The 23,282-nt window shown below is 44.6% G+C and overlaps 2 protein-coding genes across 3 annotated transcripts in view; both read right to left on the bottom strand.

Moving 5' to 3' along the window:
• Positions 1-6,470, bottom strand: part of PRRC1 (proline rich coiled-coil 1) — a 31,742-nt gene extending 25,272 nt beyond the window's left edge. Inside the window, exon 1 of one of the 2 annotated variants that reach the window (XM_050912838.1) lies at positions 6,412-6,470. The gene's annotated coding sequence lies outside the window, so the exon portion shown is untranslated. Of the gene's footprint in view, positions 1-6,226; positions 6,283-6,411 lie in introns of those variants that run through there. The other variant, XM_050912837.1, reaches the window with a different exon arrangement.
• Positions 6,471-13,230: 6,760 nt separating this feature from the next.
• MEGF10 (multiple EGF like domains 10) overlaps positions 13,231-23,282 on the bottom strand; it is a 107,285-nt gene continuing 97,233 nt past the window's right edge. The window contains exons 21-25 of the mRNA XM_050913103.1: positions 22,758-22,885; positions 22,467-22,590; positions 20,486-20,530; positions 18,658-18,864; positions 13,231-17,675 (exon numbers count right to left, since the gene is read on the bottom strand). Coding sequence (XP_050769060.1) covers positions 17,515-17,675; positions 18,658-18,864; positions 20,486-20,530; positions 22,467-22,590; positions 22,758-22,885 — 665 coding nt within the window. The 3' untranslated portion in view covers positions 13,231-17,514. The remainder of the gene's footprint in view (positions 17,676-18,657; positions 18,865-20,485; positions 20,531-22,466; positions 22,591-22,757; positions 22,886-23,282) is intronic.

The following is a 23,282-nucleotide window of genomic DNA, read 5'->3' as shown; positions in this document are numbered from 1 at the left end:
ATTATTGTTTTAGATGTATATACTACTTTCAAGTTTAATATGGAGGAAAAATTACTGTTATCACCAAATTGAAAAATCCAAAAAGTAGGATGTCAATCTTAGTCTTGACAGGCTTACAAAGAGTCTCAAAAACAAATTAAAGCATCAAAATCACATAGGAGAAATTATAGTCCCTCTGACAAACCAGTATACTTTGCATAAGTGATTCAAGATTAAACATTTGAGCTCAGCCTCAGAAAGCAAGTAAATGTCGTTTATGTGCAGCACTCTTCATGAAAACTCTTATGACAGAGGGATTTTAGGTTCTGAGTACCTCTTCAATTCATTTAAAAGCTTCTCTTCAGATGGGATGAAGGGTGAGTAATTGCTTGGTGGAGAACAGACTGTCCTTGCAGAATGAGTACATCTCATCATCCCTTAGAAAGGAACTGCACAGTCTTCCGTTAAACTTCACTAAGCAGAAGAATTTGCAATAATAAGATTTTGTCTTTTAATCAAGCTACAGGAGTTTACATTCCCCCTCACAGAAGCATTTCTGAAGTCAGTCTTCTTCCAATTATACATTGCAAAGCAAGAAAGAATTTTCCACTGTGCAACTACAGTAATTCACTGACCAAAACCTCCTAGAAACATTTGATTTTATCAAGGCTCTTTTAATCTGCTGCTTGATTTCACCTAATGCCAGGATTAAAAACTGCTGAGAGGTGCTTACTACTTAAAACAAATACTGCGGCCATGTAGAATGACTGAAAAAGTTCCATGGGCCGGCTTTTCAGAAACTCCATACAAAGCTTTTTCAAAGCCTCAAAGACCTGTTGGGGAGGGGCCGTGGGGGGGTAAGGCAGGGACAACCCCCCGAGAAGTAACCTAACTGACATCTGGAAAGTTAGGAAGTAGCAGAAACTCTGTTGTTGCTTTTCTCTGTTAACTTTACAATGAGAAAAGTGAAGCAAGCATTAAACAGAAACAGCAATCCCAAACTTGCAAAAATTATAAGTCAGTTGCCGAAATATAATGATAAAAAAATATCCATGGAACTGACTTAAAATCTGAATTTAAAAAAAGCAAAAATCAGTAGTTTCACATTTTCTCCTCTCACTTGTAAGCCTCTCTGGGAAAGCTAACCATCTACAAATCCAGCCTGGCCAGGAGATGGAAGCTTGAGAGGGGAATCCTGCCAGTTGTAGGGCTTATTTCCATTCCCTTGGACTTTGGAGGTCCAGGTAGGCACACCTAGGCAATGTGTCCCCATAAGCTGGATACCCTCAGAGTGATGCCCAGTCAGAAGCATATTGCTATCTCCCTTCTGTTCTGGCTTAAATTTTATCCTTTGACCCTAATACATCCCATAATCTTTCATACATTGTCCACTATAGTCAATCGGGGTTTTGCCACTAGCTGGGGAAAAGTTGACCTCTCCCTACCTTTTGCTGGAAGAGTAGACAAATTCCTTTATTCTCTCACATAACACACAACCACAATAGCCTGTAGTATTTTCCTCCCACCCTCAACTTTTTCCTGCACTCTTTTCCCTTTCCATCTACCCACCCCCATGCCAATTAGAGAACCCTGAAGCCTAAATGCTCCTATATTCTTTTCCCTTCAGCTTACCCGTCCCCTCACACAACCATCAATCTCATTGTGAAGTCCTGACCTGGCAGGGACTAACATGAAGGCTACACAAATAACAGCTTTCTATACACTGAGTTCTCAACATAAGCCAGTTGTAGTTTGCATATGCTGCATGAAAAAACATAAATAATTTAAAAAAAGAAGGTTAAGGAGAAAGATAAGACATGGGAGGAGGGAATACACGAAAGGAAAGCAAAAAGTACAACAGGTGTAATTGGAAGCTAATAGCTCATCGTGTTGAAAGAATCCAGCACTACATATAATTAAAACTGATCCTACAGGATATATGGTTTAACACTTGACTCTAAATGGCCTACCTGAAACCAGTTATATGCGAGAAATAGGGAAGCATTGGGGTGGAAGAAGATGATGGGGGGAAAAAACCCAAGCAATCAACAGATTTTTAACAGTGTTCAGTCCTCAACAAAGTTTCCAAAGAGGGTTTCCAACTTCCCTTAGGGGAGTTGCAGGGAGAAAGTTCCCCAGTAAGATCAGCCTACAAATCTTTAATGACAGATGGGTGTGGAACTGGACTGTCTTTTCAGTGATTTAAATTTAAAAAAAAAAGTAATAATTCTTCATAGTCCAAGCCATAAACACGTAATTTGTAGCAAGGAGCGCCTGAAAAATTCAGCCTAACTTCTTAAGGAAGTGACTTCTGTGCCTTCTTGCAAACTAGAACATTTTGTGTTACTAAATTGAAGAGACAAAGGAGAAACTCTGAGACAGGCAAATTGAAGCATGTGCAATGAGGTGAAAATAACAACAGTACTGCCATCTAGTGATTTGTGAGCATAAACTGATTTCACAAATTCGATAATCTCACCACGTTTAGCTAGAAGAAAATCTTGTCTTATGCTTGTATGAAAGTAAAAAAGAAGGGATATGGAAAAGAGAAATACAGAAAACCCACATTTCCAACGATGAGCCATCCTTAAAATAATCCCTTTAAGAACCAGAAGCATGAATTTTGTTAGGCTTCCATCAATTATTTGGTTAAAAAAAATAACCCTTGTCAGTACTAATGAAGACACTATAGGGATGATGTTAAACCCCCACATCACACAAAGAAAATACAGTATACCCACAAGGTCTATCCTTAGTTGACTGGTAACTATATTTTACTGATTCTCACCAGCTGAATCTCATCCATTAACCTAAAGACAAATCTCCACCATTAACCTAATTCCCAAATGCAAGGCCTGTGTATATTGAAGGGAAAACCAGGCTAAAGTTCTCACTGAAAACTTTAACAAGGCTCATGTTAAAAGCAGGAATGAAATAATTGATTTAGAGAATAAAAGGCTGAACAAGCAAAGTATACATCTTTTGAGTTAAGTTTAATAGGAAGTAATTACATTTGCGCTAATATTTTGCAATAATCTTAACAACATAACCATACTTCAAAAGCATTCTTCTAAATGAATTCTAAATATTACTCTAAAACACAGAAATTCACAGTTAACGACAAGATTACCTACAAATGGAGATTAGCAAATTTCACATCGATAAAAACACATTATCTAGAAATCAGTCATGCCTCAGTTTATAATGAGGTCATATTTTCAGTCAGCCTTAATTAACCCCTTCTTGTATTTCAGTAGATGATCCTACTAATAAAAAAACCCCACAATATACTTAAGAACCCTAAGAGGCAAAACTATTCTCTAAACAGAGGCTAAAATGAAACAAAATCATTTAGCTGGAATACTAAACTCAAATGCTATTAAACTTCTCATCTTTAATCATAATAGGCATAACTATTTTAAGTAAGTGTGTGGAACAGTACTGGTTACACACATTGTTAATGGCTAAGCACAAGCTGACAACTGTCCAGAATAAGGAGCAGTCATTTATTTATTTATTTATTTGAACAAATCAATTGTTTGGAGCCATTCCCACTGCCACAACCTCTTCCAACAAAATGTTACATCCTAGGTTGCATTAACTGATAGACAGATTCACAGGCACATACTTCTGTTCAACAGAAGAGAAGTCAAAGGGAAAAAAAGCCCAGGAACTCATAAAGATGCAAACAAGAGAGATTAAAACCAGAATGACCAAGAAGAAAGCAAGAAAGAAAATGACAGAAGAAAAGCATTCAGCTATTAAAGATGGAATGAAGCTGACATCAATCAAAAAGACAACACTCTTCAAAAAAACCAAAACAAGAGTTGAACTGTCAGTATATTAAAGTTTCATCTGACAAAACCCTCCCATTGGTTTATTCCATTTTAGAAAGGGAGAGCACAAAGTCAGGGATAAAACTTCCTTCAGAGTCCTGTCTGTTAAATGCAGGCAGGTCCCAGAGGACACACAAAATCTCACTGAAGCCAAAGGAAGGGCATAGAGGGATCATGAGTTTAATCACCTGGTGTTAAATGACTGGTTCTAAACTTCAAAGCCTTAAAGAGAGGTAATCAGAAAAGAAGGTGGGGGGGGGGGGGGGGGGGGAAGAGAGAACAGAACTCTCCTATACCTGTTTTATATTTATAGTATAAATAATGTTAATCACAACACCCACATCACTTTTTCAGCAACTAAGCACCACACAGCCTCTTCCCCTCCCCCCCTCCCAGTGGGGTGAGGAGGAGGAAAGGGAAAAAAAAGTAAAAGAACAGTTTAACAACTAAAGTAAAATATAATACTAACAATAGTAATAATGAAATATAATAATAGTAATGAAAAGGAATATAACAAAAAAAGGAAAGGGGGGGGAGAAAAAAAAAACAACAGTGATGCACAATGCAATTGCTCACCACCCGCTGACTGATGCCAGAGCCACGATCCACACCTCCCAGGCAACTCCCCCCTGTTTATATACTGGGCATGACGTTCCATGGTATGGAATACCACTTTGGCTAGTTCAGGTCAGCTGTCCTGGCTATGCTCCCTCCCAGCTTCTTGCTCACCTGCTTGCTGGCAGAGCATGGGAAACTGAAAAGTCCTTGGCTTAAGATAAGTGTTACTTAGCAACAACTAAAACATCAGCGTGTTATCAACATCATTCTCACACCAAATCCAAAACCCAGCACTGTACCAGCTACTAAGAAGAGAGTTAACTCTGTCCCAGCTGAAACCAGGACACCTTTTAAAAAAAAAAAATAAAAAAAAAAAAAGTCTGTTTACCAAGCAGAACCCCAGTATGCCTCAGACCTAACACAGTACCAATACAGCTCGAAACACCAGGCATGCCAGAAGGGGTTGGCCTTGTCTTGAGACTACTGCAGATAGAGTTATTGTAGTCCATAGATACCATAAAAAATAGGAAGTTACACTTTTCTAAAAGCTTCCTAATCTCTGAGAAATATTTTGTTTCCCACATTCTTAGTGCCATTGCCAACCCTCGGGATTTGTTCCAGACCACACACACCTTTACCACCAAATATTTATTTTTAAATATCACAAAGCTTATGTAGCTCCACTTACCACTTAGTTCCATATCACTGATGACCACAGTTAGAGAACTACTGATCTAGTATACGATGCTACATACGACCACACAAAACCATTAAAGAAACAGCTAAACAAAACTACGTACATTCTACCAATTTGCACCAATAGCTATATCATATGATGTGATGCAACAACTCCAGCACTTTCAGAGGTTTTTTCCCAAAAGAAATAATGCTTTTTCCAGGTGACAATAAAAATAAATAAATCATATAAATAAAGGGCATATCACTTCAACAATGCCTCCAGACACATTATAATAACTAATAAACCTCCTGAAGCATCACGTCTGTCAGATACTACCAGATCCTTAAGGGTGAGGACTTCCACTATCAATCACGCTAATTCAAGCTGAAATCACACAGGTTTAAGCAGACCAGTATTTCCATCCCTAGCTGCAAGGCTGGAATGCACAGCCCTGAGGCCAGGCATCCAGATTCTCTATGCAGTGCCTGGAGGAAGCTTGGTCGCTCGAGGATGACTCACAAGAGCAGAACAATATACGTGACCTAGCAAGGCACCAGGACCAGCCAACTGGAAATTCTATGGAGTGCTGGTCCATGGCGTGTTTGCAATGCCACCAGTCACTGAGGCAGCAAGGAGTTCTGCTGTAAGGACTCTGATCTTCATTGATAGCCCACGACCCTCACCTTACAACAAGCCCTGAAGCGCATTCCTGTCAGCAGGGAGGGCAGGAGGCACTGCTGCCCTTTACAACGACAAGACGGTTCGGAACAAGAGGAATAAGCCAGAGTGCCCATAGCAGGGTCAGGCTCCTGGCTGCTCTCCAGGACTGAGCCCGCTGAGGGGCTGACACCGTGCAGCCCCAAGTGTGCCGCCCAAGGGGGAAGAGGGCCCAGCCGGGAGGTCTCGAGACGGCTCCCGGAGCTCGGACCGGGGCCTCTACACGCGCAAACACACGCACACAGGCGGTCAGGCCGGCAGCCGCCCCGCAGGACCCCGGCGCTGACGGGCCGCCAGAGCGCCAGGGCCTAGGCCGGCAGGCCAGGCGGAGCGGCGCGGACCCCGCCGGCATCCCCGCGCCGGGAAACACCTCAGCGGCCCCCCCGCCTCCCCCCGCCCTACATGCCACAGCCTCCCACGCTGCCCCCCGCCCCGCCGCCCTAACCTCTGGACCTACCCCAGCCGCTTCGGGCCCCAACGGCACCCAACGGCGGCAGCCAGCACCCTGGAGCGCGGAGAAGCCACCGCTGCGAGACACCGCCGCCGCCCGGCCTAGCCCAGCCCTCCAGCCACTCCCTCCCCGCCGCCGGGGACGACGGGTGCCAACGCGTCCCCTCTGCCCGCCACGACACGCGGCCTCACCGAGCCCAAGCGCCAGAGCCTGCCGCCTCCCCCCGCCGCGGCCCGGCCGGCCGCGCTCGCCTCGCGGGGAAGCCGCGCCCCGAGACCCGCCGGCGATGAATGGAGGCACCGACCGGCTCCGCCGCCGACTACAGCTCCCAGCAGCCGTAGCGGCGCCGCGCCCGCGCGCCGCGCCGACCCCGCCCCGCGCTGCCACGTCTCCTGCGGAGCCGCCTAGCGACGGAGCGTGACCCCCTGCCCCTTCCGTCGCGCTGCCACCGCCCGCGTGGGCGCCCCCCCGCCCCCGGTCCTGGGCGCCGCGTCCTCCCGCCCCGGGTGGGAGGTGCCGGTCCGCGCGCCGCGTGCCCCTCGCGCGGCTCGCTCCCTGCCTCCAAAATGGCGGCAGCGGGGAGCAGGACGCCTCTTTTGCCACGTTCGCGGGCGGCCGCGGGGGGGGCCCGGTGCGCGGCTGGGGGAGGGCGGCGCGGCCAACGGACTCGGCCCGGCGCGGGGTAGCGACATATTTGCGCGCTACCTCGCATTCACACCTGCGCAGCTGCATGGATATCGACAGCCCCTCTGCCTTGTTTCTCTGGCTACCGGCGAGAAAAAATTACATGATGGACTTAAATTTTACAGCCTTAACAAGCCGTCAAGCACCCTTTCCTACATTTCTAATTATGGGACTTCACAGTATATTTAGTTACAGTCACTTCTATTAGATGCCTCGGGGACATCAGAACCCATCACTTAGGGACATCATCGTGCATCGCTCGGGGACATCACAACGGGCCATCCTTGCCCATGGCGCTTGCCCCAGCAGCGCTGCGGCCCCAGCACAGGCATCGGGTTACTGCAACGCCACTGCCCGCTCCATGCCCCCATCTCTTGTCTTGTGCTCGGCATCGGTGTTTCACACCAGTCACCGAGGCCTCGGCCGTGTCTTCCCAGGGCCCCGTCAGGTCGCTCTGGCCGGGGCAGACGTCTCCAGGCACATATGGCAAGAGGGTTCACTCGCTAACACCTCGTGCCTCCCTGGGAGGCTGCAGGACAAAGTCCCACGGGCTCTCCCCACACCCCAGCCCTGCTGGCCAGCTCTCTGGGCTCCCCTGCTTCCTCCCACGGGGCGTCACAGGCAGCACTTGGCTCGTTCTGGCAGGTTTTCTCCTGTCTTTCTCCCCTAGCCAGAGGGCACAAGGGTGATCCCCTCTGCTCAGCACCCACCAGGCCTCATCTGGGCACTATGTCCCATTTGGGGTCCTGGGCAGGAGGGAGGCCGACAAACCAGAGGGGCTCAGGGGAGGCAAGGAGGGGGTGTGGGGCTGGGGCTGGTTCAGCATGGAGCAGAGAAGGCGTCGCGGCACCTCACAGCACACCCTGGTGCCTATGGGGAAGGCATCAAGGGGCTGGGGACAGGCTCTTCCCACCACTGCCTGGTGGGAGGCTGAGAGACAGTGGCATCTCCTGAAACTCGCGAGGTTCAGGCCGGAGATAAGGAATCAAACCCAAAATCCTTGTGAGGACCATGAAGCATGAGAGTGGGTTGCCTGGAGAGGAGGTGGGATCCCTGAGCCTGGAGGTCTTCCAGACCTGAGTGGCCACAACCCAGAGCACAACTGTCACAAGCCCGTGAAGGGATGCTTGCTGAAGTCCTGCAAGAGAAAGCCTTGCCAGTGGGAAATGTAGCAAAGGTTTCCAAAGGTGCAACAGCTTCCAGAAGGTTTTGCCTTTCTGGCTTCATTTGGTTCAGCAGCTTTCACAAACATTTATTTAGGATAGCATGGGATAGGGTAGGATAGGATAGGACAGGATAGGGTAGGATAGGGTAGGATAGGATAGAATATTTCTAGTTGGCAGGGACCTACAGCGATCATCTAGTCCAACTGCCTGATCACTCCACGGCTGACCAGAAGTTAAATCCCATTATGAAGGGCATTGTCCAAATGCCTCTTTTTAGGAAGGCACTGACAGGCATGGGGCATTGACCACCTCTCTAGGAGGCCTGTTCCAGTGTTTGACCACCCTCTTGGTAAAGAAATGCTCGCGAACGTCAAAAGGCCAGTTCTTCACCCGGCGCAGTGTGCACCTGCTCATCTCACAGCTGGACAACTTGTCCAGAAGGATGCTGTGAGGGACAGGATCAAAAGCCTTACTAAAATCCAGAAGAGCCATTCCACCGCCTTTCCTGCACCCACTAGGTGGGTGACCTTATTGTAGAAGGCTATCAGCTTAGTTAGACACTGCTTTTGCTTTGTGAGCCCCTGTTGACTGTGCCTGATGATTGCATTGTCCTTGAAATGCCTTTCAGTAGCACCCAGTGGGATCTTCTCCATCATTTTTCCAGGTGCTGAGGTTAGAGTAACAGGTCTGTAGTTTCCTGGGTCTTCCCAGGAACACAGCGTGGGAGTGGTTCAAAACTGTGTTGGGGGAGGTTCAGACTTGACATTCGGAAGCGTTTCTGTACCGAGAGGGTGGTCAGACACTGGAACAGGCTTCCTAGAGAGGTGGTCGATGCCCCATGCCTGTCAGTGCCTTCTTATAAAGAGGCATTTGGACAATGCCCTTCCTCATATTTTTTAACTTTTGGTCAGCTCTGAAGTGGTTGGGCAGGTGGACTAGATGATCGTCGTACGTCCCTGCCAACTGAACTATTCTATTCTATTCTATTCTATTCTATTCTATTCTATTCTATTCTTGTATTGTATTGTATTGTATTGTATTGTATTGTATTGCATTGTATTGTCCTGTCTTGTCTTGTATTGTAATGTAATGTAATGTATTCTATTGTATTGTATTCTATTCTATTCTATTCCATTCCGTTCCGTTCCATTCCCTTCTATTTCCTTGCACCCTTCGTGTAAATTTGAATAATGTTGACTAGCTTCCAGTCAGCAGGGACCTCCCCAGACTCGCAAGACCTTTGACAGATGATTGAGAGGGGTCCTGCCGTAACATCCGCTAGCTCCTTCAGTACTCTGGGATGAACGCCACCAAGGCCCCATGGACTTAGGAACATTCAATGGATATAACTGGCCCCTCACAATTTCAGGGTCCACAAATGGTAAGTCACTATTCCCACAGTCGTGGTCCTCCGACTCAGAGGACCGGGCAGCCCGGGGTCTATCGTTAGTATTAAAGACTGAGGCAAAAAAATCATTGAATGCTTCTGCTTTTACTGCATCCTTATTTGCCAGGGGACCATCTTCATCAAGTATCAGCCCAATGTTTTCCTCCTCTTGCTATTACCATACCTAAAAAGCCCTTTCTTGTTGTCTGACACAACACTGGCCACTTTCAACTCTAGTTGAGCTTTGGCCTTTCGTGCCATTGGGACCTGGGTCTTCCTTTGGGGCCCAGCAGCAGCTCGTGGTGCCAAACCCAGCAGCCGCCTTCTGCCCCTCCCCTCGTTTTGCGTGGCCGGCTTGGCTGCAGAAGGGGTCACGGAGGGGTGTGTGAGAGGAGGGCGAGGGGCCCTGGGGAGCACAGAGAAGATGCGCTGCCATTTCTGCAGGGTTCACTTTCAGCAGAGAGGAGCTGTGCCGGGGGAAGTCCTGCAGACAGCATGTGATGGGGAGGGGTGGTAGGGGTGGTGGTGAGGGGCGCTGGGGAACTGACGGCGCCCATCTGCCAAAGAGGGGTCCTTTCCAAGCGGAGGAGAAGAAATGCCAGTGCCCAGGCTGGATCTGGAAGAGCAGGAAGAAAGCCTGAGCTCGAGGGCAGCAGCATGTCCATCTTTCTTGGCTCGTGTCCCCATAGCACTTGAATGAGGGGAAAGAGGACCCAGCAAGACCAGACAACGCGACTCAGTGGTGCTCAGATCAGCACAAAGAGGCCCTTCAGGTCCATAGGGCCAGGCCCCACGGTGCTTGAACCTGGGGAAAGGGACCCTGCAACAGCACAGGGCCAGGCGCCATGGCACCTTGCTGAAGGGAAAGGGGCCCTGCAAGAGCAGAGGGCCAAGACCCACAGCACTGTGCTCTGGGGAGAGACGCAATCAGAGAGCACAGGTCCAGGGCCATGACAGTCAAAGCCGGGCAACGAGGCTGTGCGAGACCAGAGGGAGAAGCCCCATGGCGCTCTGCTAAGGACAAAGAGAGGAAGCGGTGGGCATAGCCCCAGGAAAGGGGGGAGAAAGCAGCACAGGCGGGGATAGCAAGGCCACCTGCACTGTTAGTAACACCGAGACTTTTTCTGCAGTTGTCAGGCCTTTATTTTCTTTTACTGCCTGATAATTAGACTTGGAGGGCCGGGAGACCTTGAGGGCCGGCGTGTGCCCCAGCTGCTGGCCCAGCCCTGCTTTCGGCAGCGCCTGGGGCGTTCTGCTAGTGCTGCCGGCGGGGTGGCCTCTTCTTGGCTGGAGAAGAGGCCTCGGGGCTGCTGGCCCTCCTCCTCAGGGGTCGCCGTGGCCCCCCAGGGGAGTGTTCCCTGCCCCGGCTGGAAGCAGACGGACGTGCCGCGGCCTCCTCGGGCTCCTCCTGGGGCTCTTCTTGCTCCCCGGCGATAGGAATGGGGGCAGAGGGAGGGCTGCCGGGACCCCCACGAAGGGCAGCTGCTGAGGTGCTGGGGAGATCGTCCACGTTGGTCCCTTCAGGGCTGTCGGAGGGGGCCAGGCCAGGTGTGGGAGACCCTCCTCGGGAGGCAGCGGGGCCGGGGACAGCCACGGGGCTGCCCTCCCGCCCCCAGCAGCATGGCCGTCCTCCAAGCCCAGCAGACGGCGGGCCTCCCCACTGCACCGTTGCACAGCGACATCGATAAGCTGGTGCACAAACGTGGCCGCGTGGTTTTGAAGGGAGGCCCCCAGCAGCTGGACCAGGAGATCTTCATCCAGCCCAAAGAGGACCAGGAGGGGCATCACGAGGTCCTCCACTATGGCTGCCCGTGAACTCCGTCTCCCAAAGATCACTCCCAGCTCCTGACGCACCCAGGTCAGAAGGGGCTGGAGGAGAGCTGGGTGGTCCCGGAAAAGGGATGCCCAGGTGGTGGGATGGAGGCCGCCCAGAGGAGCCCTGGGCACCGTCCCCACAGGCTGTCGTTCTGTTGCTGCAGGGCTGTGGGCAGCTGGACGGCCAGGAGCTCCTCCTGCCTGGTGGCCGGCGACTGATGACGCCGCAGATGGTGTGAGGACATCCTCCTCAAAGTCGTCGTCTGCCCACACCGAGTGCACGATGGAGACGATCCTCCTCTTGCAGAGGGGGCACTCGGGCTTGCTCTCAGCCCACCGCAGGATGCACGCGTAACAGAATTGGTGGAGGCACGGCATCACGTAGCTGGTCTCCTCCCAGCTGTCCAGGCATATGGGACAGCGGTCCTCCAGCTCCGTGGCCATGCTCTCCACGTGCTGCGGTGGGCTGGGGGGAGCTGGGGATGTCGAGCCGCTCCCTCTCACCGGCGCTGCAGCAGCCGGTGTCACGCTAGAAAAGGAAGAGAGGCCACGGTCACTGGCTGGCCCAGGGAGGGGTGGAAGAAATGCCCAGGTCCCTCCAGAAGGAAACCCTCCCAGCTCCCCAGGGTCAGGTTTCCCCGCCCAGCTCACCTCTGCTGCTGCGAGCGCGCCTCCTGCGTGCCCCGGCTGCCTGAACCTGGCAGGGCCGGGCAAAATCCTCTGATGGCTCTGGGGTCGGGCACCGAGAGCTGCAACAAACAACTGCCCGAGCACGACACCAGCACCAAAGGCCTCGCTCAACACTCCAAACCTCGCAGACTCGCTCAGCTGGAGTGCAGGCACGAGCCAGCTGGGTGAGACTCGGTGCCCGAATATAAGCAGCGAGGGATGCCTGGTCACAATCCATCGCTAGGGGATGTCATAGTCATCACTCGGCGACATCACAACGGGCCATCCTTGCCCATGGCGCTTGCCCCAGCAGCGCTGCGGCCCCAGCACAGGCATCTGGGGTTACCGCAACGCCACTGCCCACTCCATGCCCCCATCTCTTGTCTTGTGCTCGGCATCGGTGTTTCACGCCAGTCGCCGAGGCCTCGGCCGTGTCTTCCCAGGGCCCCGTCAGGTCGCTCTGGCCGGGGCAGATGTCTCCAGGCACATATGGCAAAGAGGGTTCACTCGCTAACACCTCGTGCCTCCCTGGGAGGCTGCAGGACAAAGTCCCACGGGCTCTCCCCACACCCCAGCCCTACTGGGCAGCCCTCTGGGCTCCCCTGCTTCCTCCCATGGGGCGTCACAGGCAGCACTTGGCTCGTTCTGGCAGGTCTTCTCCTATCTTTCTCTCCTTCCCATCCAAACCATTCTATGTTTCTATGATTTTGTGATCACTTCTTAATGCCAAATCTCTCATCCTTGATCAAACTGTGATAGTAAAGAACAACTTCCCACACCATCTATCTGTAGCCAGTGTTTTAGATATATCTTAGGGGGTCAGAGTTACAAAACAGAAGTTACAATACGTTATCATCTCCTTTTATGCCATGCTTGTACTTTAGTTACTGGTTTTTTAATGATTAATCCATGGGTATTATCCTACTAAAACAGGGAAATGGCTTGCTTTTGGCAACTCAGCTCCCTATCTTTCTCAAGGTTAAACCTTTAAGCATTCCAGAGACAGGCTTGAAATAATCACCCTGTTTATAGAATTAATTCCTGCAGGGACAGACAGTAATCACAGAAGTTCAGCAGTTCAAAATCAGCCTTGATTTTCCACAAACCATCCCATAAACTACTTGCTTTCTATAAGAAGGAAAATAAAATACATTCCTTGGTGATCCAGCATGGGCAAGGATAACATTTTTTATATTTCCCATGCTATTTCAAGATCCATCTTAAGCAAATGAAAAACAAAGGAAAACATTTCAAAGCACTTCCCATCTTTCATTAGAAACTTTATTACATTAACCTACAGGTATGTGAAGTGAAATAAGTGGTAGTGAAGGGTAGAATGATGAACATCAGTCATCTTTGGAAAATAGATATATTTTCACAACAAAACACTTTTGTTACAGCTAAGAAAAAAAGCCAGGCATACTTGATAGCTTTTCTTTAAAAATATATTACAGTTCAATCATATCAAAGTGAAGTCTTGTGGGCTAAAAAACTGAAGATAGAGGAGTTAGGTTCAGTGCTCTAGCACTAGTATGAGTGTACCAAATGACAAGATTTTCTGTACAGTAATTAATAGACATGCACCCATTTGTTTTCAGCCATTTAAACTACTACATATACAATCTTTAATATAAAGCATTTTTGTCCAAATTAGCTCTGTATTCTTCAGTCTGGACTTTAGAGCTTCAGTATAAGGATTATTATTTGGACACATATCTAATAAAAAATTCAATTGTAGTCACAGTACTTGGAAAATCCAATATATTTTAAATAACACATTCCCCGCTTTGATTTTGTTTTATCCTAACTTCACTTCAATATTAACTTGACTTTGCAGATTGTCTCAGCACAAAGTAGGAGTACAATGAAATCTTCTTTCCCCTGTAATCTGCATGTGCATCTCCAATTAAAGTTAATGGGAGTTCTCTGGGTAGATCAAGATAAGGACAAATTTTATGTGTAACAGTGTGTTGTGATTAAAAATCTTTGATATAGTAAAAAGCCTTGAGGTTCATTATGCTTCTAAATTACCAGAATTAATATGCCTACATTATTTAAAACCTAAAGTTTATACTCACTACTTACTTTAAAATCAGCTATTAACTTTGTGCAGCATTTTGCACTTTATTAAATGGATAAGTTGCTAGGGGATAGCTATCTCCATTTTCAATGCTATGTTTCTCACTTTTGTAATGTGAATCTATAGAGGCAAGGCATCTCTTTCCATTCCTGCCTGTGGTGAAGCCAGTTCTCTGAGTAGATGAAAATTATTGTATCAACTTACTCATTAAATTCCCACCACAATATAGTATGCATGTTCAGAAATATTGAAGTTGCCTAAAGAGCATACTGGGATCTACAAAAAGGGCTATGTGACAGTCATGAGGATTGAGCTGGGGGTCTCTTAAATTGACTGCAGAGTGTACTCCAGAGCAAGTCGCCCTAGCCGTACAGGAGACAGCAGGATTGCTAATGCAAGTCCCATGTGCTTTTTCCCTCTGGAATGATACACGGCTATGGTTTAACAAGAATGTATTACCCCTGCAGGCAATCTGTTTTCTGAGTGTCTAGCAACGATCATTCACTGAAGTAAATTCACAAGTCGTTTACTTGACCTATAGGTATTGCAAATCCGGCTCAGATATATGCAGACATTGCTTATGCTGACTACACAGCAGGAGTTTTACCCAGATATAGAAAGGCCGGCTTTGGTAATGTGTATATTTAGAACATACACAATAGGCAAAATTATCAGAAACTCATCTGTTTTCATGACTATTTGGCTGAATATATCACTTGAGGATATGTGACATACTGGAAATTTTCAAACAAATATAATTTATTCAGCTCTTCACTTTTTCATATTAAAAAAACCTGTTTATATTATGAAGATTAATTTATCTAGTGGTCTCCAAATTTTACACAGAGTAAGAAAATAAATTTTTTTGAGCTCACAATTGCTAAATACAGCATTTGCTATTCATGGCTTCAGAGAAGAAAGGTTTTATTTTAAAGTCTGTTTCACACAGTACAATCACATGTATATACCAGTAGCTCTACATGTTATCTATATGCACACAAACCCAATCAATACTTTGTCTTACAGAGGGATTAAATAGTAACTGGCTTTTGAAATCTTGTAGTTAATTTCTGTACTTGCAAAATCTAAAGATAATCAAATTATTTATTCCAAGGATATACAAGAAATGCCCAGGGAATTGCAAAACAGCAGTGCTCATGGCTAGCGAGAACCAAGAATGTTGCGGGGCACTTTGTACAGGCATATACGTTCTCAGGCTCGGGCACATCTGCAACAATGTCTTCAGATGCAGATCTCTCATTTATCACCACTTCAGTGACAACAAGTAAAAGAAAATTGTATTTCCATTTCAGCTCTAGGGTTCCTTTAAAAAAAATTTTCCAAAAGTTTTTTCAGTTTTTCTTCCAGTCAATCCTCTGTTGCATTTAGTGTTCCCCAGGCAACTAGTTGTGATTTTCTTAGGAATGTATCAATGCTGTCACAATAGTGATACTTCTTTGTTTCAGACTGTATTGCAGTCCAGATGTAAAGATAAAAATGGTCGTCGCACTCCCTGTGCTAAGCTGGAGAGCACATACACCGAACTCTTGACCTATCGACTGCCCTTCACATCTTCATAGTATATCACAGGTCTCATGTGCCAAAATGTGACCCCAAAACAGAGAGAAGAGAGGACTAGTGCTTCCCATTATATGCCATATGATGCAACCGCCTGTATCCTTTCCCCATCAGTCAGGGATATACCAACCCTGGGGACAAGCTATTCACAAGAAGCTACAGAGTTACCACCAGGGCAGGTTGGAAAAGCCTGCTGGGGTTACGTTACAAGCATGTTAGCAGGTAGCATCACTGACAGCAGCCGCAGCTGGAAGTAATACTGCCACATCACTTTTAGGTTTCTAAAGGTAACTTTGCACTGAATGTCCAGTCTATATCAAGCATTTTATCTTTAGGCTGATGTGTTTGGGGGACAGTTTTGCTTCAATGGATGGATACCTTAGCAAATTTAAATTCCACCAAATTGCACAGTTCATAACAGACTGTTTTGGAGGGAGAGAAAGGAGCCTTTTAGAAAGATGGCCTCCATCCATATAGTCAACAGAATAAGCTAAACTTTAAAGAGGGACTGTTTTTTACTTTTCTTCTGCATTCTTGTTATTATCCTTGACAAAAACACCTTAGGTTTTTTTTCCCCAATTAATTCATTAAGTTGAACTATTACGTATTAGCTAACCACCTCTGATAGACATCAGTATGACATGAACTCTTACTTTAATCCTCTCCCTCTGCCCAGAGGTCCCTTTAACCAGACAAAATAAAGGCCAGCTGGCAAAAATGCGTAAGAAATGGACACACAGTAGAATATTTTTGCAATTACAAGCTAGATCACTAGAAACACAGACACACAGCATAAAAATGGAGACACAAGTTAATGAAGAGTGGGGGGTACATGTCACATTATTAGCAATGCAAAAGACCAGCTTAAGCATGTGTTTCCCTACATCAACTATAAAAAAGAAAAGGTGCCTTTTTAGCAAGTATGCACAGAGATTGCTTAGTTATTTCTAAGAAAAAAAAATCAGAACACTTTACTATTTTTATCCTATATTACAGTCATTATTACTACCTGTTTATAAAATGTAAACCTTTCCTTGCAGTTAAGATTTACAGCAGTCATCACCTTTGTCCACTCCTTACATAATCAGTCCATGGTGACAAAAATAAACTGATTTAATTTACATATTTTATGAAGTAATTACTGATATGTTATGGATTGTTAGTTGTGTATGGCAGAAATAGTGGTCAGAACTGCAACATTTGGAGTTGAACAGTAGCAAAAGATTTGTTGAAGACTGGTGCTGGGTCTGGAGTACCAAGAGATCTTGAGGCATCATATAATATTGATGTATGCAATGTTTTTATCTCCAAAACTGTTCAAGCAAAGTATGCCCACCACCAGTAATGGACAAAAAGCCTGATGGTGGATTTTCCAAACAACTGCAGTATTGTGCTTACTTATCCCCAACAGATCTTCTTTCTTAATATGTCTTGGCTAAAGATCAGAATGGAAGGTAAAATTTGGCAAGGCAGTTTTTCTTCTACATAAGTAGTGAATCAGATCACCTGTACAAAGTGGTATTTGGTAAATTGCACTGTCCTGGGAGTATTTCTACTCTGAAACATGACAAACATGAAGTCTATATTTAAAGTCGCTGAAATGGGATGTTATCAAAACTGATCTGCAAACTAATATTTTTAAGCCAGTATATTACAGTATAAATGTGTTGCATACCTGTTTCTATAAAATTTACTGCCATGAAAAAAAGAATGATCAGGATCCCCAGATTGTGGCATTTGTCCATCTGTCACTTCTATACACAATACAAACCTCATGTTGAGATTCTGTTTAATGTACAGCAATTGTCTGCTGGACAGATTAGGAGCCAAATATGATGGTAAACTAGAGGAAGGAGCACAACCATGCCACTTTGCCCCTTGAGAGTCCTACTGTGCTATACATCAGCTTTTGGGGTCATTCACTGCTGACCTCCTTCGTAGAGGATGTGGGGCTATCTCGAACTGGTAGCAAGTCATAATGACATGGAATATGGCTGTTTTTTGGAAGATCATAAGGATCCTGGCTGAAACGTCCGCTGCTGCTGAATGCTCCCTGGACAACACTCACCGTAGGTTCTGTGATAAAAAAGAGCACATACATTCAACACTAGAAGCAGCAAACAGAAGGCAAACACTGTATTTCATTTCAGTTTGTGTTACAAAATATCCTCTCCTTTCTGCTTCAATATAAAGATTCCTTGTCATGCTGAGTCCTGAAATGCAGGTGTAGAAACAAAGGTTGATGTTAAGGTGTTTTGGCTTTGCACTGTTACACCTGTCGGCTTGCAGCAGGGCCCTGCCATGGGTATATTTACTGACAGAAGCAAGTGGACTAGCATCTGTTCTTTGTGTGTGGACAAACTAAAAAAAAGCCCAAATTTGGGGCTTTTAATCAAGATTTTATAAAAATTCTTAGAAACACAATAGGGATATTGATGGGTTTCAGAGGAATCTCTAATTGGGGACAGAAAAGGAAAATGATATCCTATGACATGTGACATACACTTTATTCCAGTCCAGAGACCATTAGGATAACTACCATTCCACAAGACCACAAAGTTTTCTGTAACTACAGTAACTACAGTAATGCAGTAACTACATAGGGCCCATATCAGTGAAATACAACGTCTGTGGGTGAAGATGCTGTTTTTTCTGATCAAGAGGAAGAAACAGATCTTTTCTATCCCTCCCATACACTTACTCCAGCTGCATTCAGTACTTAACAGCCTAATCTAGCGTTGAATTATATTGCAATCAAATGCTAAGCTTATCTTATGCTGTTGTTTAAAGAAAGGCTTTCAAACCAGGGAAATTCAGAGGTACCTCTAGGTTATAGAACAGAGCTGAATGTATTTCAAACTCTGTTCTTGTGAATTACACCACTTATCTCAAAAGAATGAAGTTGTTGTTACAGCTTTTGAGTAGAAAATAGAATCTGAACGCATCATCGTTTTTTTCAGTGACTTTTCATGTGTTTTGATTAAACTGATTCAAAGAAAAAAAGTCCTGTGCTCTTTGTTCTTAACCTTCAACATTTAGAAGTAGGTTTTGTGCTTACCAACTTCATAAACGTTCTTATTGGCTGAAGCAGAGCCAGCGATCTCAGCATATGGGGAGTCCCTGCGTGCTGGTGACTTCATTTCAACATATCCGCATTCTGAACTTTTTGGTACAAGAGCTGGTGGGTCTTTTATAGTAGCGTATGGGTTCTCAGAACTACTTAATGAGCAATTACTTAAATTGTATTCTGAGTTCTTCACTAGATCTGCAAAAAGAAAAACATATTACTCTCTCAAGCATGCTACATACTATGGACATTGCTACTAAACAGGGCGTTCTTTACTTTTGAGTTCTAAAAAGTCACTCATAAATGAATATTTAAATGGAAACCAGTCATAACACTTCAATATTGTTATACAGCAATTAACGAAAGCACTTCTACTGCTATGCTCTTTTATGGGCTTGATCTTGCCATCAGCAAATTCCTGTTGCAAAGTCTGAGCACCTTCAATTCTGGTTAAAATAGTAGCTAGCATTAAATACAGATAATGTGTAGAATCAGTTTTTAATAGGCACTTCAGAATACTTTTTGCCTTTCCAAGTGCTGAACTCAGGACACTATTAAAATAAGTGATCTAAGACTGTTCCCAATAGCAATGTCTGGGCAGATGGTAAGGTGACGTCTAGGGACGGCCTGTTTGGTGCAAAGTTTGAGTATGCAGCCACACTAAAAGAGTAACCAGCTTCTTCTAAGTTTCGGTAAGGTGCACATAGGAGAACTGAAAAGGAAACATCAGGTAGCTTGTCATTTCAGGATTTAGCTGAAGGACAGATAACTGTAGTTTAAGAGAAGACGTATTTTCTTATGCTGGGAAGAGATTTTGTGGTGTCCGTGTTACTTTGTTCTCTGTGTTGTTTTGTGATATGCTGTGTTATTTACGCTTTAGAGCTGAGACTTTCTCAGCTTCTTCCTGACTCTGAATATCCAGCATGAGACTGACCGTGGTGAACCTGTCAGTGGATAGGTGCTCATAACTTTGTGACTCCTTTAAGATATTTTAAATTGGGATTCCTCTAATCCTCCAAAACCAGGAAATGTCAGGTATAATAAATCACTCCTTCAGCTTAATTGTTCTGTATTATACACAAGGTGACAAACCAGCTGCTTTTGTCTACATATTTAACTCATTATTCATGCGGAATTAGCTACACTTTTTTCATTGTTTGAATATCCAGGCATTCTAGTCCCCCTTGGCATACCTTAATCATATAACAAAAATAGTGACACACACCAGTATGGTCCAGTATAAAGTCTTATGAGAAAACTGTATAATTCAAAAGATCAAAATATCATCACTACCCTGAATTTCTGAAGCTTTTCATTCCTCTCTATGTATTCATATTTTGATATCCTTTCCAAAAGCCTGCAGTGAATGTGATGAAGCACTGCAGGCTTGTAGTCATGCAGTCCTACACTGACCATGCCAGTTGCAAGAGGAATTGGCTCTCTTTTAAAGCCTTTAATTAGAGGCAGCATGCGTCCTTACCTGGCTCACTAGGCTGAATTCAAGGGCCATCCCCCTTCTGCTGTCTAGAATAGAGCCATTTCGTGACTCAAGCATTACAGAAACATTTGATATATGTGACACATAGGGGACTTACAAAGGCTTGGTTTGTTGTTTTTTCTTAAAAACCCTCCCCTCAAAAAAGAAAAAAAAAAGGTAGCAAACAAACTTCATGCATTGATTCAGTGTCTAGGAATAGACAAATCCAAAATTAGTCCAAAATCGTATTATATTCTCTTCGCACAAAAACCAAAGATAATTTGGAAGAGTAAACTGAATGTCTACATCATTTCATCTAAATGCATCAGAAAATAACCTCACCTTTCAGGGACTTTCCCAAATATCCCCTATCAAGTCCAAAAGCACCTGAGAAAAATGATATGAAAAACAGAGTAGTTTTAAAATCAAAGAAAAGTGATTAGATAACAGCTTCTAAAGCTTTTAAAATTGCTTTGGGACTAATTTCTACCTTAGCAGGATAATTCTTTTATAAGCACTGTGAAACTGCCCAGTGTATGGTTACAGAAGCACTGTTACTATTTGCTTGCACACTTTCAAACAGTAGCTTCCTGAACAGGGAAGGTGGTTAAGGTCATAAGGGACCATTAAATTATCTGGTTTGACCTCACATATGTCACAGGCCATTATGTTTCCCCCAGTTACTCTTGAATGAGCTTAATAACTGCTGGTTGATTAAAGCATATTTTTTGTCTGGATAAACCATATCTACCGGAAAGGCATCCCATCTTGACCTGAAAATTTCAGGGTATGCAAAATTCATTCCAATTCTTGGTACTTTGCTTCCAAAGTTAATCACTCCCATTGTGTTGTCCAAGGTCACTCTGCTCCAGTCCCTTGACCCGCAGGAATGGCCTTAACACCTAGTGCCTACATCTACAGCTTTGCAATTATCTGTTAGTAACAGATTTCTCTCAACAGAAATCCCAATACAAACATCAGCAATCAGCAATGCCTGGCAACTGTCTTCAGAGATCCGGCACTTACCTGGTTACTAATCCATTCAAATAGCTTTGATTGATATTATGGAGTTTTTTAATTTTTTAATCAGATTGTATTGTGGTACTATGCTAGAAGCCTTACAAAAGCCTAAAATCATTTTATCTATACAATATCTCTATAAACAAAATTATGTTATTTGAGGAGACCTAAACCAATTAATTTTATTGCTACCCCATCTTTATTTATTAGATCTCATGTCAGCTTTCTGTTGGTTTTACCAAGACTAATGCCCAGGTCACCAGCCTAGAGTTACCCAAGTAATCCCATTTGATCTTCTAGAAAACAGACATAATATAAGCATTCTTCCAGTCCTCTAGAATCTCCTTGTTACTCAAGATCTACTGCAGTCGGTTAACCATAGTCAGTATCTCTTAGGAGTCTTAAGTGCTAGTACAAATGCTCTAAGGAAATGTAAAGTTGAACATTGAGCATTATGACTGAAACCTTTTTCTACAAAAAAACAGATCTGAGCTCAAACTGTGGTTAGACCAAGACTGGGGATGAGCAGGGAAAAAAAATAATGCTGTATACTATTGTTCTGATTCCCAGAATCTGATACTGATAAGGACCAGAAATGAAGATAATTAACTGATCTAAATTATACTGGCACTGAAACTCCCTTTTAAGGCTTTCATTGGTCAGAGATATGGTCAATGCAATCCAGCCTTTTTGGAATGCATGAGAATGGGAAAGGAAGAAAAGATAGCAAAAGATAGCATAAAGCAGGATACAGCAACTCTCACCACTTCTCGGGAATTTTTCTTCTTAAGGACAGTGCTCTGTCTTTTAGCAAATAGGAGGCTTTGCTGGGAAGATGGTCCTAGAATTTACATCTGAAGCAGCTCAGATGATGAGAAACTACTTTTTAAAGCATTGATTCCATTTGGTGGGGATGAAAAAAAAGAAGGATATATGCAACCTCCAATTTATTTAATAAGAATATGCAATTTTGCCAAAGGAGACCCTTATTGTACAATACTCATTGTTTTATGAAACTAATTAATAAGCAAATCTTTTTATAAAAAACATATGAGAAATTTTACATATCATATCTGCACTGGGCATCAGACTGATTCCCTGTTCCTCACAAGCAGTCACTTTTTTATCTCTAAGTGTACTGCCTTAAAGGAAGGTCAAACCCATAACCCTGAACCTCACACACAGTCTGACAAGCCTGGCATTGCCCTGAGTGGAGAACCAGGAAAACATCCCTGCTTTCCAGCGCATCCCAAACATAATGAATAACATTCACATTTTCCTCCTTTTTTTTTTTTTTCCTTACCAAGCTCATTGAGGTAGCCACCATGTTTCCAGTCTGCAGGCAGTGTTCCTGTGTAGTCCAATACGGTGCCTCGTTTTCCAGGTTCTACATTTTTAAGGTTCACAAACAGCTGATTGTTTTTTGCCTATTTCAAAGAAAGACCGGTAATAGAAACTGAAACTGATGGGAAGTTACTGAATTTCCAGGTGATTCAGGGAAAGCAAAAATAAACCAAGTATGAAACATTAGGGAACAAAGTAAAATAAACCAAAGGCTAATTTATACAGAAGCATCCAGATTTTTATGCTTTACCTTTGCCAGGGTCAGTCTGTCCATGTTGTTGACATGAGGTGGGGTAGTGCATTGAGTTAGAGTATGATAACTAGGGTTAGAGAAATAGTGACTGTTAGCATTTCCACCATTACTGTGAGGGATGGTTTCTGAAAAGAAAAAGAAATTAAAATGAACAACTAAAAATAACATGGCATTTCTTTCTTAGAGTATGTTTTTGACAGTGTTGCACTGATTTCAGAATCTGATTTAGAGTTTCTTGGAAAAAAATCTAAAAATCTTGCATTCATTTAAAAAAATTAGATACAGAGCAGTAACTGACTAGTCATGTCCTCACTTTCAGCAAAGAGCATTCACAAGTGTTACTTGCTAACTTCTCTTTCTGCTGTGGTCCCTTACTCTCTTTTGCCTCTGTAGTCATAGCATTGTCCTAATTATAGACACTTTAACCATCAAGTTCACAGCAACATTTTCTGGTGCTTCAAGAGCACCACCACCTTTGCTGATACACCTTTGTCGACTCTGACAACTGTTTCTGCTGGCTTC

This window comes from Gymnogyps californianus, chromosome Z (assembly GCF_018139145.2).
Source record: "Gymnogyps californianus isolate 813 chromosome Z, ASM1813914v2, whole genome shotgun sequence".
Classification (NCBI taxonomy): Eukaryota; Metazoa; Chordata; class Aves; order Accipitriformes; family Cathartidae; genus Gymnogyps; species Gymnogyps californianus.
Note: the sequence above shows the minus strand (reverse complement) of the source record. Positions and strands in the feature narration are given on the sequence as shown.